This window comes from Pistacia vera, unplaced genomic scaffold (genome assembly GCF_008641045.1).
Source record: "Pistacia vera cultivar Batoury unplaced genomic scaffold, PisVer_v2 Contig348, whole genome shotgun sequence".
In the NCBI taxonomy this organism is placed as follows: Eukaryota; Viridiplantae; Streptophyta; class Magnoliopsida; order Sapindales; family Anacardiaceae; genus Pistacia; species Pistacia vera.
In genome coordinates, this window is record NW_022196166.1 from 131,856 (window position 1) to 148,456 (window position 16,601).

The window sequence follows — 16,601 nt, forward strand, 5'->3', positions numbered from 1 at the left end:
TGTTATAAGAGGTTTGAGGCATTCATATTAAGGGATTCACTAGAAACATGTATGACAATTGTTTCTATTTTGCATGTATCAATAACATGCTAATATATCTTCTGTTATATGTAGACGACATGTTACTAATTAGTAAGTCCATGTTTCAGATTAATGAACTAAAAGCCAAGTTAAATACTGAGTTTGACATGACGGACTTAGGTAGAGCAATAGAATCCTAGGAATGATGATTGATAGAGATAGAAGTGCAAATACCCTTAAACTTCATCAATCCTCATACTTATAGAACTGGTTTCCAATTTTGGCATGGCTGACTCCAAAGTGGTACACAATGCCTTTGCAAACCATTTCATACTTAGTAATCACAATCCCCAAAACAGAATCTGATATGTTAAAATGGAAAATGTCCCTTATTAGAATGCCATAGGTTCTGTAATGTATTCCATGATAAGCACCAAACCGATTTAGCATATGCAATATCACTGTTGAGTAGATTTATGTCAAATCCTGGAATGAACATGGGAATGCTCTAAAGTGGCTACTTAGATATATATAAATTGCACTGTTCAGATTGGTTTGGTTTTCTGTAAAGAATGCATCACTTGATCTGGTTGGGTATGTAGATGCTGACTTTGCAGTTGACAGAGATTCCAGGAAGTCCACTACTGCATACTATTTCACATTAGAGGCAACTGTGTTAGCTGGAAAGCCAGTTGCACCACTGGTTGCACTTTCAACTACTGAAGCAAGATACGTACAGTTTCAAATGCATTCAGGAAACAACATGGTTACAAGGAATTCTGAAAGAACAGATTTGTTGAATGGCACAACAATAGTTTACTCAGACAGTCAAGTGTCATCCACCTTAGTAGAACCCAGTGTACCACAAAGAACTAAACATGTGATGTCAGGCATCACTTCGTCAGAGACCTGTTTGCAAAGGAATTATCTCCTGAAGTACCTACTGAAGAGAATCCAGCAGACATGGGAACCAAATGTGTGACCACCCAATTCACGCCATAACTTAATGTGAAAAACGACTTCTTCAATTTCCATATAGATTATGCTTTTAATAATTACATTGTGATAGCACAAGGTCAATGATTCTGCAATGTGATATTATTAATGACTCACTTGTCAATCCTGGTCACAAGAAAGTCTACATTCCCAAGTTGAGTTAGGTTTGGCTGCACCACTTTCTACTAAGTATAATTTTAGATGTTAAGTTAAAGCTTTTATAGTGGTAGAAGTCTTATGTGCTTTGTATAATTTTGTATTTGTTATTCATTTGATTTAATCTTTTATTCAAGCAATTCGGCCTTCAATATTGTTTATTAAATATATAGTCCTTATCAACAATCCAACTGAATCAAGACAATACTTTAAGCAAGAGGCCACAACCAAGGAGAAGCCAACTAATAAGCTACAGAGAACAGTACCTCACCAAACTCTGGGCAGCAAAATCTTTCTTCTTTTTTTTTTTCTGGAAAAAAAATGCCCTCTTTTTTCAACTAATGCAATTTTACCTGAAAGAAACAACGTGCATATAATTTTCAAGGAATTCGTTAGTATGCACAAGTTGAAGGTTATTGAGTACCCATCAAAATCTTAAGTGGTATTTCACATTTGATAGGTGTGCCTAAGATATATACTAAAATACAGCAATGTTAGACAGCAATATACTAATCTCTGATAACATTTAGCTTAAAATGCTTCACAGAGATTGTAAGAGAATTATTTGCTTGTCTGGAACTACGTTCCTCAGCTTAAACCCTGTTACAAAACAGTTCACCAAAACAGAATTTCCACGGATGGCAACAGTATCATAAGCATACTAGATATATACATTACATTCCTTGACACTCAAAATTCCCTAAATTACAAATGTCATAATTAGATTTTATCAGCTCACATTAATAGGTGCGGGGGACAACACAGCCGAAAATTGATAAAAGAACAAATAACTTAAGATGTCTCGAACAAACACATTCAAAAGACAACAAATAGAGAAATAAATACAAATGCTTACCAGAAATGCCTACTCAAGTCAGATCGAAGAAGAGGCTGACTGCAAGTTTGTACTAATCCCTGCTGTTACCTCAACATCAAAGAAGTCCTGAAGAGCAGTCATCTTGAGGGTATTTGACTTCAAGCTTTTTATTGCATCTGCATTGGCCAAAGCTCCAGAAACCGTAGTTATTACAGGAACCTTGTAAGCAAGAGCCATCCTCCTCAGGTTTAGGCCATCTATCTGATCAGGTTCATCACCAGAGCTTGTGATCACCATCATCTGTATTTGCCCATTAGCAACCATATCACCTGCATGCGGCCGCCCCTCATGTATCTTCAGCACTCGTTCCACAGCGATACCTTTTAATTCAAGGAAGTGTGCCGTCCCAGAAGTTGAAACAATCTTGAATCCTAGCTCCAAGAAGGCTTTTGCAATTTTCTCAAGATGGGGCTTTGTCAAGTCATTCAAGCTGATGAACACGGTTCCAGAAAGTGGTAGCTTCTGTCCGGCAGCAATTTGAGCCTTGGCAAATGCAATAGCATAGTAAGAATCAATGCCCATTACTTCACCGGTGCTTCTCATCTCCGGCCCTAACAAAACATCACAGCCTTGAAACTTCTCAAATGGCAGAACAGCTTCCTTAACTGAAACATGTTTGGGGATCACCTCTTCAGTGAAACCTAAGTCATGAAGTGACTTGCCAGACATAACAAGGGCCGCATATTTTGCTAATGGGTGCCCAATAGCTTTGGAAACAAATGGGACAGTCCGGGAAGCGCGAGGATTTGCCTCAAGTATGTAAACATCTCCTGATGTCGTAATGGCATACTGACAATTCATGAGCCCACACACATTTAATCTCTTTGCTAATTTCATAGTCCATGTCCTTATAATGTCCAAGCAAGAAGATGAAATAGTTTTAGTTGGAATCACGCAAGCAGAGTCACCAGAATGGACCCCAGCCTGCTCAATGTGCTCCATTATGCCACCAATCATCACGTTACCATGTGAATCAGCAAGTGCATCTACATCAATCTCGATGGCATCAGATAAATACTTGTCAATCAATACAGGACGCTCTGGGTCTACCTTAACAGCATTTTCCAAGTAAGTCACCAGCTTGTCATCAGTATATACAATCTCCATTGCACGGCCACCAAGCACATACGAAGGCCGGACAACAACCGGGTAACCGATGTCAGTCGCTATAGCAAGAGCATCAGCTTCACTCTTGGCAATGCCTCCTTTTGGCTGTTCAATTCTCAACTCATTAAGGATTTCATTGAATCTCTCTCTATCCTCAGCTGCATCTATGGAGTCAGGTGATGTACCCCAAATACGTACATGCCCAGCCCCACTGGCAGATTTAGGCCTGTTTTCATCTAAGTACTGCTGGATGGGCAGAGCCAGCTTCAGGGGTGTTTGACCTCCAAACTGCACAATGATGCCATCTGGCCTTTCCAAATCAATAATGTTAAAAACATCTTCATCTGTCAGGGGTTCAAAGTAGAGACGATCACTTGTATCATAATCTGTGGATACTGTCTCAGGGTTTGAATTCATCATGATTGTTTCATATCCTGCATCCTGTAAAGGGGTAAAAAAAAAAAAAAAAAAAAAAAAAAATCATAACGAAGCAGGATATGTTATAATAAAAAATAAAAGCGTGACAGCAACAATGCCAAATAGAAGCAGGTTTCAAGAAATATTCTCCACTAATATCAAAGATCACGTATTAGACTCGTTTTAACATTACATCATTCAATTAAAACAGTATACAATGTTGAGTTAGAACAAAAACCAAAAATTGGGTTAAGACGGAAATATCTCTGATTGCAGCCTTGGCACATTTACAATTAAAGTTAAGAAATGATTACGTTCATATAATCTATAATTTCCTCTTCCAGGGATTTAATAAAGGTTTATTCCTTCGCTAGGAGTACGAAATATTATAATCATATTCATCTAAGAAGCAAAACTGATTTCGTCAGCATTACCCATCATTCCCAGGTAAATGAGCACTTGAAAACAAAAACTATATTTTCCAGGTATATAAGTGGCACAGTTCTCCAGATTGCTGATCATTTTCAGCCTCTATAGATGTTAAACCAATTCACAAACCCTCAGAGATAAAAATCTATTAGGCATGCAATTAGGATACAGTAATCCTTGCAGGTTCAAATCTTTAAAACAAGCATGGCTACTTTTCTTTCTTCATTTTCGTTTTTAAATTTATATAACTATTAAAAGAGAAATAATAAAAAAGGTGGTGAATAGAAAGCACACAAACCTGAAGGGAGAAAGATGTATGGCAACAGCAGTAGTCAAATTCAATTCCCTGACCAATACGATTCGGTCCTCCACCTAAAATCAAAACCTTCTTCCTTTGTGTAGGGGCTGATTCACACTCAAAATCATAGGACGAGTACATATAAGGAGTATTAGCCTCAAACTCTGCAGCACAAGTATCTACACGCTTGTATGTTGGTGTAACTCCAAAAGAGAGCCGCTTTGCCCGAACTTCTTTCTCAGAAGAATTAGTTGCAAAGGCAATCTGCTTGTCACTGAAACCTCTTCGTTTAACTTCGTAAAAGTCATCCTTTGTAAGATTAGACAAGCTTCGAGTCAGAAGATATTGTTCCACATCTATCAGTTCTTTGAGCTGAGTGAGGAACCATTTGTCAATGTAGCTCAGCTCATGAACCTCATCTACTTTCATCCCCTTCTTCATTGCAGCATATACGGCATGAATGCGATCAGGGCTAGGGACTCGGAGGCTGTATTTCAGTTGGTCCCAATCCCAGTCAAGTTCCTTCAGCCGTGCACAACCCCAACCAGAGTAGCCACTCTCTAAGGACCGAACTGCTTTCTGGAAGGATTCCTGGAATGTGCGGCCTAAGGCCATGGCTTCTCCAACAGATTTCATTTGGGTTGTTAGTAATGGCTGAGAACCAGGGAATTTCTCAAAAGCAAAGCGAGGGATCTGCAAGATTTGAGTAGACAGGACTCAATAATGAGATGATATCTCCAAGTATCAAAAACATGGGTTGACGACACACATTAGTGGTAATTACAGAATGGTCAGCAGAAGTAAAAACTCCCAACAAATAGCCGTTTCAGTGACATCAGAATTATACATGGCTTCAAAAAGTATACTAGAATATAGAATAAGATTGAAGAAGGGCAATTACATTCAACAACTTAAAAAAGACGGGTTTTAGATGGAAAGATACAGGTTGATATTCAATTAAACTATCAGAGATGAACACTCCTCCACCCAAAGTTTATATAATTCTGCAAATGCTTGAGTAATAGCATGCCATGTTATAGCCCATTAATAAAAGTCCAAAGATAACAAAACCAAGAAAAAATGTTTTGAACTTACTACCAACACAAATTGAGTAACTTCACAACTAGGCTAATCTTTTTTAAAGCAAACAGTAACTAGAATGACATTAATTAAGGAACAATCAGCCAAATGAAAGCAACATTTTCTTACCTTTGTCACCACGTAATCAATAGAAGGTTCAAAACTAGCGGGCGTTTTCTTAGTAATATCATTGGGAATCTGGTCCAAAGAGTATCCAACTGACAACTTAGCAGCCATTTTTGCTATAGGAAAACCAGTAGCCTTAGATGCCAACGCAGAAGACCTCGACACCCTCGGGTTCATCTCAATAACCATAACCTCTCCATCAACCGGATTCACTGCAAACTGTACATTCGAACCTCCACACTCCACTCCAATCTCCCTAATTATAGCTATCGAATAGTCTCTCAGTCTCTGATACTCCTTATCCGTCAGAGTCTGAGCTGGCGCCACCGTAATTGAGTCCCCAGTGTGCACACCCATAGGATCAATATTTTCAATAGAACATATAATGACAACATTGTCAGCCAAATCACGCATTACTTCAAGCTCATATTCTTTCCATCCCAACAACGATTTCTCCACCAAAACTTGTGAAGTCAAACTTGCAGCTAACCCTGCCTTACATATAGACTCAAATTCCTCTTTATTATAAGCAATTCCGCCTCCCGTACCACCCAACGTGAAAGCCGGGCGAATAATCAATGGAAATTCGCCAATTTCATTAGCAATTGCAATACATTCATCCAGCGTTTTACCAATACCAGACGGTGGCGTATTGACGCCAATGTTTTTCATTGCTTGCTTGAACAAATCTCTGTCTTCAGCTTTTTTAATCGCCTCAAGTTTCGCTCCGATCAATTCGATGCCGTATTTTTCAAGCGCACCACTCTCGGCCAAAGCCACAGCGAGGTTTAACGCGGTCTGGCCGCCCATGGTGGGCAACAGAGCGTCGGGGCGCTCCTTTTCAAGAACTTGCTCAACCAACTCCGGAGTCATTGGAGTAATGTACGTCCGGTCAGCCAAATCGGGATCAGTCATAATAGTGGCCGGGTTTGAATTTATCAAAACGACTTCGTATCCTTCTTCCTTCAACGCCTTGCACGCTTGCGTACCGGAGTAGTCGAACTCACACGCTTGCCCAATCACGATGGGACCAGCACCAAGGATTAAAATTTTCTTAATATCAGTTCTCTTCCCGAGCTTTGGAGCTTTAACCGCCGTTCCGTTGTTCAAGTCGGCAGAGTTGGCTCGAATACGTGACTTTGAGTTGGAGTAGCGAGTGAGCTGAGCTGGCCATGAGCGAAGGCTTAAAGGAGAAGAGAATTTCTTGTTTTTGGTGGTTGTTTTGTTGTTAGAGTAGAAGAATAGCTGGAAATTGTTGTTTTTGGATAAAGGAAACGAAGGTTTGTGTGAAAAAAATGAAGCTGAAGACAGATTTTCACAGTGATTCAAGCAATAGCTCATTCTTGTTTTCTTGGATATAGGTTTGAATCGTACACAAAGAAAGGTGAGGCCTTTAATCGTACAGCAGAAGCAGCAGTGAAAGTGTTAACGGTTAGGAAGAAAGAATTAGGGTTTTTGAGAATCGAAGAGGGAGGTTCAGGTTCTTTGTCTGCTTGGATATTCGGATGGTTATTGATTGCTGACGAGGGAGATTTTGTCCACTTACAGTAATCACAAAGATTAGGGTTTTTGAATATTAGGGCCTCTGTCAGACTGTCACATCAGGCATGGAGCTCTTGCTCCGTCCGTGTTTTGGCAATGAGTTTCATTGGGCTCTTTCAAAAACCTTGGGCCTTTATTTTAAATATGTCGGATAACTTTGATTTTGGGTTAGTATTTTACGGCCTCATACATTAAAAATGTTGATGGGTTCTTACTATCGAGCTGTTTTGACTCGTATCTGGGCCCCTTTCTTAATCCATCTTTAAATACAACAGAAATTGATTAATTAGATAATATTAATTAAAGTATACTGTATATTAAATAAATAATATTAGTTAACATAACAATGCAGTCTAATTAATAGATTCAATTTTATATATACATAAATAAAAATCAAATGAGTTTGATTTTGGGTTAGTATTTTACGGCCTCATATATTAAAAGTGTTGATGGGCTTTTAATATTAAGCTGTTTTTTTTTTTTTTTTTTTTTTTTTGGATATCCAGGGTGTTTGGATCAATTTACGTGCACCTCAATTAATCTTATGAGATTTTGAAATCATCGATTGGATCTCCTGTAGTTACCCTTATTCTACCTTTATTAGCAACTGATGAAAAATTCGAACTCAGACATAAATAATACACCCAAGAGTTCTTATCGAAAACTATTTTCATTCATATCTAAGCCTCTTCTTAATTCATATTTAAATACAATAGAAATTGATTAAAATACACTGAAATATCTTTAGACAATATTAATTAAAATATAACCATATTAAATAAATAACACTCTCTATTTTCAAATAAATGTCGTTTTAAACTTACTATTTTTTTCTAAAATAAATGTCATTTGACCAGAAAGTTGAGCAACACTCTCTCTCTTCCTCGTTTTATGGCCCCTATCTCGTCTCTTTTGTTTTTTCTCTAGTCCCTCGTCTCCTCTTTCTTTCTCTTTCTCTGAACCCTCGTCTCTCTCTCTCTCTCTCTTTCAAACGTCATTCTCTCTAGTTTCTGATTTAGGACAATGTTGGTCAAGAGAGGTTCAAAGTTGTTACTTTTGCTTACGATAGAGGTGTTGTTGGTGCACTCGTTGTTTATGACATGTCGAAATTGACTGATGTCAATTTGAAGACACTTGCACCCTAATTGAGTGGCTTTTTGCTAGACACGTTAGTGTTATAATCCAATGCTTCATTTTCTTCTCCCCGTTGCTAAATGCGTTGGATTATATGCATATTAAATAAAAAAAATTAAGCCACCTTAAATGTAGTGTTTTTCTTCAATTGTCCATCGACACTTTGCTTCAATACAAATTGAAAAATAACTTGCCTTTGTTTATTTGTAATGTTTTTTCAGTTCACACGCGTATTACATTGAAAAAAAATTAGTATATTAAAAAGTGTGTAATTTTCTAAAATGAGACATATTTTGTAACGGAAGGAGTATTAATTAACATAACAATGCAATAAAATTAATAAAAATCAAATGAAAATAAAAATCAAATGTGCTTTAATAGAGTATCAAATCATATTTTAACATTTCTCTTAGCACTGAAAGAAAAATTTTAGGGCCGACCAGAGCGGCAATAGTCGGCAGTCTAGCGCGTTACGTTATTACTTGTATTATACGACATCGTTTCTATCGTAAAGAATCCAACAGGTCCACGTCCTTCTTCTAGAAAAGTCAATCGATGAACACGTTCACGATATTGGACAACACTCTTATAAAGACTTAAACGTGTAATCTCTAACGTCCTACGCATCGTTTTGACTGTCTTGTCATGTCATGTCATGATTCTGCCCATAACGCTACGCTAAATTGCGCTGTTCTTCCATTAATATTATTCCGAAATCCGAAGCTCTCATTCACTTCATTTCTCCATTTGGCAAACTTTAAGCTTTAATCTCTTCCATCTCATCTTCTGTCTCTTTCCTTTTTGCTCTCACTTTGCCTCGTTTTCAGCTCGCAACTCTTCGCTCTGCACAGCTCAGGAATTTGCTTGAAAAATGGTTCAAATTAAAGAATTGTATCCTCATTTGTCTATTGTGTTTGGATTCATAGATTATTTTCAAGTTTAAATTTACTATTCTTTTACTTTCAGGTCTGCTTTGAGCTTAAAATTTGTACCTCTAACTGATTTCTTTTCTTGAATTTTTCGTAGTTATTTTTAGTCTTCTGTTTGACTTAGTATATTTCCTTAACTTTTCAATGTGGGATTTGCTTGTGAAGTCGAATTGTGATGCCCATGTTGTTAGAAGAGGTAAAGCAAGTCGACTGAATTTAAAATGTTTGTGATTTGGTTATTGTCTAGATATTAGTTTATATTAACAGAGTTTTTGCATCGTGTTTGCTCCAATGGACTTTTGGGTTTCAGTATCACATAGCTCAGATGTACATGGTCATGAAGATGCAGCAGCAAAATTCAAATGGTGATGAAGGTGTTGAAGTCTTGGAGAACAGGCCCTTTGAAAATGATGTATATGGAAGAGGTCAATTCACATCTAAAATTTATCGCTTACAAAGGTAATGCACTAAAATAGTACTGATAATCAGTTTGTTTTTTGTAAATTTGAAGTGTTTTCTTGAGCCGGCTGCTGAGAATTTGAACTGTATTGACAGGACTGTTTGTATATGTGTTGTTAATTGGCTGAATTGATATGTGTATTGCAGTATGAACATAGTATAAGCTATTTGAGACTTCGTTTATAAGGTTTTTATATTGATCTTCCACGAAGTTATAAGAGCACATACTACTGCCTGCTGTATCTTAAATGATGTAATTTTGGGTTGCAGCAAGCTTAATGGTTAACATGGCAGCTCGGAGTACTTTCTGCTTTAAGGAAATAAGAGATGTTATGTATTTTTAGATTAAAAATTCCAAATGATTGTAGGACAAGAGCTGATTGTATGTGTCATTTATAAGTGAAGGGTAATAATTAGTTAACTTAACTAGTATTTGAATTATTTGAAGTCGAAGTTATATTTTAATGCACTGATGTTTGCATTTCACTTTGTTGTCTTCTTATTATATGCCAGTTCTTAGTCTCTGGGAGGTCATTGATATGTGTTATGAGGCTTTATGCTTGCAAGATTCTTGCGACTTGTGATTGGACCATTTTTTTTTTTTTTTTTTTAATCGTATAAGTTTTGGAAGAATTTTTTTGCTGATTGTATACAATTAGATGATTACAATATATAAAACAATTCTTTGACTTTGAGAGTTTGAGTGCACATGGTTCAGTCAGCTCTGTTAAAATATTATAGACCATGGCAGCATTGCCCTAGTCTTACTGACTTTGTATAGTAGAGAGCTCGCTTCAACTGCAGTTTCTTTTTCTCCATTTATCTTCTGGCAGTTCTTTCTATTTTCAGTTACTTAGGATAGCATCTATTTTTATTGATTCCAGAGGCTAAACATATAACTTTTCGGTATGGCTCTTGCTACTGCAATATTCATTTATCATTGCTTTCCCTAATATCTTGGGAGCCATTTTACCATTTAGTTTTCCTTTATCTTCAGTGAGATGGATCATTGTTCATCTTGTGGACAGAATTTTTAAATTTTAGGCCTATTATTATTATTTATTTTTTTACTTCTTTTTGCAGCAAAGCACCTGCTTGGCTTACAACTTTTGCACCGGCAGATGCTCTTGTCATGCAAGAGGAAGCCTGGAATGCATACCCAAGATGCAAAACAGGTATCATATTCTCATACCGCTTTTCTGCATATTCTTTATGTTTCTTCTAGAAATTGTATTGATGTTTTCTTTTGTCTGCAATTGGACGCCATGTTCCACAGTTATAAAGGTAATAATCTCGTCATTTAGTAACAATCTTTATAGCTGATGGATGTAATCATCTCATCCTTCAGTCAACTGCATGTTCACTGATTTTTTATTTCTGCAGTGTCCATATTTTACCAAGTTCTGTCTCACCATTGAAACTGTTCATAAAGCTGACAGTGGGCAGTCAGAAAATGTAAGCTTCTTATAATTTTAATGTTGCTTTTGATCAAGTTTCACTGAAATCGATACTTCTATTGAGATATTAGTGATGTAATGGAATTGTTATAATTTATCAATAGTGAGAAGTTGCACCATGTCCTGTTGTCTCTTTCTTGTAAGTTTTTGGCGCATCTTAACTGTGAATCTAACAAACAGGTGCATAACTTAAGCAAGGAACAACTGGCAGCTAGGCAGGTAGAAGTTCTTGACATAGCTTCAACTGAAAGGGATTATTGGAGTTATGCTATTGGAACTAATAGTACAGACTTTTCTACATTTAAATCAAAGAGAACTGGACGTGGTCCGCTTTTGGAGGGCTGGCAGGTTTGTTTCTTTCTCACCAGTAATAGTAATTTTTCATGTTTGTAAATGCTGATACAATTTCTTTGAGAATCTCTTTTGCTTTCACTTAATGTGTTTTACTTCTTGTATGTAATTGTAGTTTATGAAATGATCTTAACATTTGCAGGATAGCTGCAATCCTGTTATGACAGCATATAAATTGGTGACTATTGATGCACCATACTGGGGATTTGGTTATCGACTTGAACAAGCTTTATTGGCGGTAATATCTCTTGGATTGATGCATTTTATCAATATTGCACTTCTATTACAGATTACATAATGAAGACAATTTCCTTAATGCTTCTGCTTGTGTTGCCTAACAAATATCATATCACTGGCCTAGGAAGAAAACAATTACACTTTTACATCAATGATCTTACAGGTCTGAGAATTCTTATAACTGAATTTACAATTTGTTAGTCAAACATCTGATGTTGATGCTCATTTTATAACTTGTGAGCATTATTGACTAATTTGTGAACAATGCCAACCAGAAGAAATTAATGTATCAAGAGGAGGAAAAGACAATGCTATAAATCCTTTTTTACCTCTGTTGGTGCGTTTAGGAAGTACAGTCTCGTTGTGTAGATATTAAAGAAATTTATTGCTTAGCCTTGTAATTTGAGTGTCCTGGTGGCAAGATATAGTTTTAATTCATATTACTATCAGAAGTAGTTTGTGTCAATGTTATTGTGATTCAATGACATATCTTTGGTCACCATTCTATTTAAAAGAAGGCCTTTCCAGTGCTCGCCTACCACCTTCTGGCACAGGGGGCTGATGCATAATGTGCAAGTGAAAAAAAACCAGATTATTTATTTTTAATGCCATACAACTTTCATTCTGTAAATGGTGGAATTACTCAAGTGGTTGGAGAAAGTATGTTACCAATTGCCTGAATAAAGGTGTATGACTTGATAATAAAATTCAAAAGCTGGAAAGTCTAAAATGCCAAAAGGAGAGTAAAAAATAGCAGAGGAATGGGTAATTGAAAGGAGAATGATCGCCCAAACTCATTTCTATACTGAATTACAGCAGTCTTCCTTTCATACATTCCTTTGTCTTGAAGTTCTGAGGCTCTGGAACGGGCACAGAACTGAATTAACTCATATGGAGACTAATTGCAAAACAAGCTTAATATCAGCTTGGATGTACCTTTCTTCCTGGTTTCTCAATTTTGGTTGAATGTCTACTCTCCTATTGGTTTATGTGCTTGAAAAATTGACCAAATGTTAGTTCCTCGTCTATTTTTTATTTTTTGACAGGGTGAAAGGGCTCTTTTTCTGGAAAGTCATCGGAATTGTTTTGGCTGGATCGATCAATGGTTTGGCATGACAATGCAGCAAATACGTCAACTTGAAAGACAAAGCGAATCCTCATTAAATGAGGTAAGACAATTCCAAATTCTCTATTGTTAACATTTACATTACAATTATTTCATAGTAAATAAGGAGCAATGCTCATTTATTCTGAAAAAGCTTGCTTCTTTGAAAAAGTGAACTTTTATTTCTAAGATTCTGTAGTTATAGCATCAAAACTATAACCGAGTGTTTCAAATCAATTGCAGAGTGTTTTCTGAGTCTGTTAGATTTCACCATCTTTATCAGCAGGAATTCTCCTGAGAGCTTACCACTTTTTATCATAATCAATTTGTACTGACTTGTATTTTCTTCTTTGAAACAGAGAATTGGCAAGACAACTTCAAAAACAACTTCAGAAGATTTTGAGCAAAGATTTTCCTATGATGAAGAAATTTATAGCAAGAGCCAAGAGGTCACCACTTAGTTCTGAAGAGGATTACGTTTACATTCATCGGCTCGACTCGACTCGAATGTCACAAGTTTAATTCTCCTGAAAATCTATATGGTGGCATTAAATTTTACAAGATTGATAGATAGCAAACTGAAATTCATTGTAGTAGTTATTTATTTTTCTAGTAACACCAGAGCACTGTACATCATGTTTCAGCAGAAATTCCATGATCCACTGTTTTATTTGAGATCATTCATTGAATTGAATTGCCACAAACACATAATAATTGCTGGTTACTATAAAATTTGCATTAAAAGTGGACAGGTATGCTTCTAAATTTTAAGGGAATTGAATGACTCTACTGAAGTTTGGTAAAAAGAATATATTTATATTTGTATATATATACGGGTTTTTAAAAAATAACCATACAGAATTTTGAAATGTTTAACAGTTAACATTAACCAACTGAATTAGAGAACCCTTATAAAGACTTTCAAATGGGATTATTTATGAGATTCTTATTCTTACAAAATTAATTGTTTTAGTTAGGACTCTCTTTTACAGATTCTTGATTTTCGAAGGGACTTGATACGTTGATTTCAGAAACCCTACTAAAAGAGGACGAGCCTTACTCTTACATTCGAGACTGAGGAGAGGAGCTCTTTAAGTTAGAATCAAAGAAACTGGTTTTCTGGGTACCTCACTTTCTCAATTTTATTATTGCTAAATTTTCTCTATACTTTTCTAGTTTAAACAACTCTAAGAAAATCAAAGATAATTTTTATAGACTCGTTGCCGTTCTTGAGTGAATTAGAAACGAAAAAGTTTACATTTTGATACTCTGGACTGCATTAGACATGAGTTAAATTTTCTAACCTGTATACGGTGTGCATCCAAGGTGTTCGAAGAAATGTTCAAGTTGTTAATTAAGCATGATTCTAAGTTTCATAGCTGTTCATAAACCTGCTGGCTTGAATTTGTTTTAGAAAGAATAGAGTAGAGTCTGAATTATTTCAATTGTTTGATATATTGAAGTTCTAGATGTTGCCAAGATGGAAAGGAAAGGCAGCAAAAGCCAAAGCTTTTGCCGATCCCATGTCGAAAATCGTCTCAGAGCTTCAGTCTTCTCTTGTCCAATCAGAGGCTCATGCGTTGCTCTCCGGGTGCAGTGCACTTCTTGCAGTGGAATCAGAACAAACTGATCTTCTCAATCGAGCTTGTTTTGGTCGAGCCATTGCTACAACTGAGAAAGAGAAGCAGTGGTTTCAGTTGAGTATGGAGGAAGCTTTTTATTTGTGTCATTCTTTAAAATGCCTGAAGATTAAGGTTGGTGAAGATAATTGTCCGAAGAATGATGAAGAGCTATGGGATTATATGAAATCCAAGAAGGAAAAGTTTCCTTTATTTTACAAGGCTTATTCACATCTTCGAAACAAAAATTGGGTTGTGAGGTCAGGATCACAGTATGGTGTGGATTTTGTTGCTTACTCTCACCATCCTTCTCTGGTTCATTCGCAATATGCAGTGCTTGTTTTATCAGAAGGAGACGATGGTGAAAATGCAAATCAGAGATTAAGGGAGTGGTCTGATATTCATTGCATGATTCGACTTTGTGGCAGTGTTGCAAAAACATTGTTGGTTCTTAACATCAATAAAAATGGTCAAGTTACTGTCTCCCCATCATGTTTGGAGGGTTATGCTGTTGAAGAGCGAACAATCATGAGATGGAGCCCACAGCAGTGCCGAGAAGATCAAACAGTAGTTGAAAATGGAATCAAGTAAGGAAGAGTTTTGATATTTTTTTTTCCTTTTTCACAAGAAGAATATATTTCGCATGGGGTAAAATTACTTGATCAGGAGAAGGCTTTATGCCTTCTTAATCTATTTCTCATCATCTCGTAGTTTGTTTGTTGTTTGCCTGCCAAATTGACTATTCACATGGAAACACCTGAGTGGATCTGTGGATGTTGTATTCAATTACTTAAACTATATAACCAAGTCTCTTGGATTAAAATTTGTTTTGACTTATTTTTCCTTTACACCTTGATATGTCAAGAGATAGTGGCTCAATGCCTCATCTGTAATCTTTAGTGACAATTGCCCTTCTAGGTTTGGTGTTTGGAATCTGAGCAATAAAGGGATGTGTCTTTGCCAAAGGATAAAGTTTGTGTGAAGTTTATAAGTTGAAGTTTCATGCTTGTGAATGTGGCAAATATTTTATTTGATGGCAACTATGTTGATCAGACGTAATAATGATGTTAATTAAATCAAGATAGCCTTATAAATATTTGTCATTACTTCTAAGTGGAAAATCTAGATTTTGGTAGGGACGTTTGCGTTTTGCGTATAATTTCATCACGTACCCTTTCTACATATTTATATAAACATTATAGCTATCTAGAATGAACTAAAAATTGTGCTTCTTCTTCTTTTCCTCTCTGGGTGAATGCTTAAAACGAACTCTGTTGATTCATAAGACCAGATTTAGCTACACATAACTTGTTTCAAGTTCCCATAACAATTCCTGAATACCAAAGTGGCCAGGTAGGGGACCTGGACATAGAAAGTGCATCTGTAAAAAATAAGTTATTCTGATAATGTAGTTAATCCCGGGAGAGCTAGAAATCATATATAGATTTATATCAAATGAATGGCATTCTCTAAAGAAATGTTATGTCAAGTCTGAGGTAACAAAGACTATACGTCGAGATATCAATTCTTTCTCATAGTAGTACATAAGGTGGAGTAGCCTTTTTACTGTTTTGGTCAGACATCTCAAAGATGTGATTTCCTGAAATTTGTGGGAAAATTTTTACCTATTAATAAATCTTGATTCGAAGGACCTGCTTCAGTCGCAGTGTGTAAAAAATTATCAGTGGTGATAGAGTACCTGAACACAAACTTCAACTCCCCAAACCACCGACTAACTGTTCTCCTTGTCTTAACAAATTTGTGCAAATTTATGTGCAAGATATGGCGTCATCTTGTGCATCTCTTTGCATGTCCATTTCTTCATTTTATTCTTTATGTGCATTGTTCGTGCATAAATCATGTTATTTTATATTAGAGTTTACTATATCAATGCTGCTCATTTTTGCTTGCATCTTCTGTGTCAGTTTCAGTTTTAATGTGTGCAGATGAGGTTGGAACGTGCAACCATAGCTGCATCAAATATTTAAATGCAGATCTTATGGATAATCAAGAGAATATTAACTCGAGTTTGATGTATAACTTTTCATGTGCTTTTTGTCTCTGTTTTTTAATAGACATTTGGTTCTCCTTCCACGACATTGTTCAGAATTCACAGAAGCCAGAATCTCTCAATTGAAAATGAACTCAAAACAACCAAGTGATAGTTTGTAGAGATCTCTTAAAATGGTGGGTTTTTTCTGTAATTTATTTTCAATTTTAAAAGCATCATATCTTCGTTCATTTTACTTGCTTGATCAATG

General features: G+C 36.2%; 3 protein-coding genes across 5 annotated transcripts; 2 read left to right on the forward strand and 1 right to left on the reverse strand.

The window, feature by feature from the left end:
* Positions 1-1,667: 1,667 nt before the first annotated feature.
* LOC116139189 (carbamoyl-phosphate synthase large chain, chloroplastic-like) lies at positions 1,668-7,039 on the reverse strand. Its single transcript, XM_031424848.1, has 3 exons — positions 5,511-7,039; positions 4,302-4,994; positions 1,668-3,598 (listed from the first exon to the last, which is right to left on the reverse strand). The coding sequence occupies exons 1-3, from the start codon at positions 6,846-6,848 to the stop codon at positions 2,048-2,050; spliced, it is 3,582 nt and encodes a 1,193-aa protein (XP_031280708.1). The 5' UTR covers positions 6,849-7,039; the 3' UTR covers positions 1,668-2,047.
* A 1,771-nt stretch (positions 7,040-8,810) lies between these two features.
* On the forward strand, positions 8,811-13,396 carry LOC116139190 (phosphatidylinositol transfer protein 1-like). Its single transcript, XM_031424849.1, has 10 exons — positions 8,811-9,074; positions 9,278-9,308; positions 9,423-9,571; positions 10,655-10,746; positions 10,848-10,855; positions 10,955-11,026; positions 11,209-11,376; positions 11,522-11,617; positions 12,663-12,785; positions 13,081-13,396. The coding sequence occupies exons 1-10, from the start codon at positions 9,055-9,057 to the stop codon at positions 13,180-13,182; spliced, it is 861 nt and encodes a 286-aa protein (XP_031280709.1). The 5' UTR covers positions 8,811-9,054; the 3' UTR covers positions 13,183-13,396.
* Positions 13,397-13,597: 201 nt separating this feature from the next.
* LOC116139192 (tRNA-splicing endonuclease subunit Sen2-1-like) lies at positions 13,598-16,586 on the forward strand. Of its 3 annotated transcripts, none has more exons than XM_031424851.1 (3): positions 13,598-13,844; positions 14,185-14,927; positions 16,266-16,586. In XM_031424851.1, exons 2-3 carry the CDS (start codon positions 14,191-14,193, stop codon positions 16,288-16,290), a joined length of 762 nt encoding a protein of 253 aa, XP_031280711.1. In that variant the 5' UTR covers positions 13,598-13,844; positions 14,185-14,190; the 3' UTR covers positions 16,291-16,586. The 3 variants fall into 3 exon arrangements, with proteins under 3 accessions (XP_031280711.1, XP_031280713.1, XP_031280712.1); XM_031424853.1 differs by having other exon boundaries at positions 16,287-16,586; XM_031424852.1 differs by having other exon boundaries at positions 14,191-14,927.
* Positions 16,587-16,601: the final 15 nt, after the last annotated feature.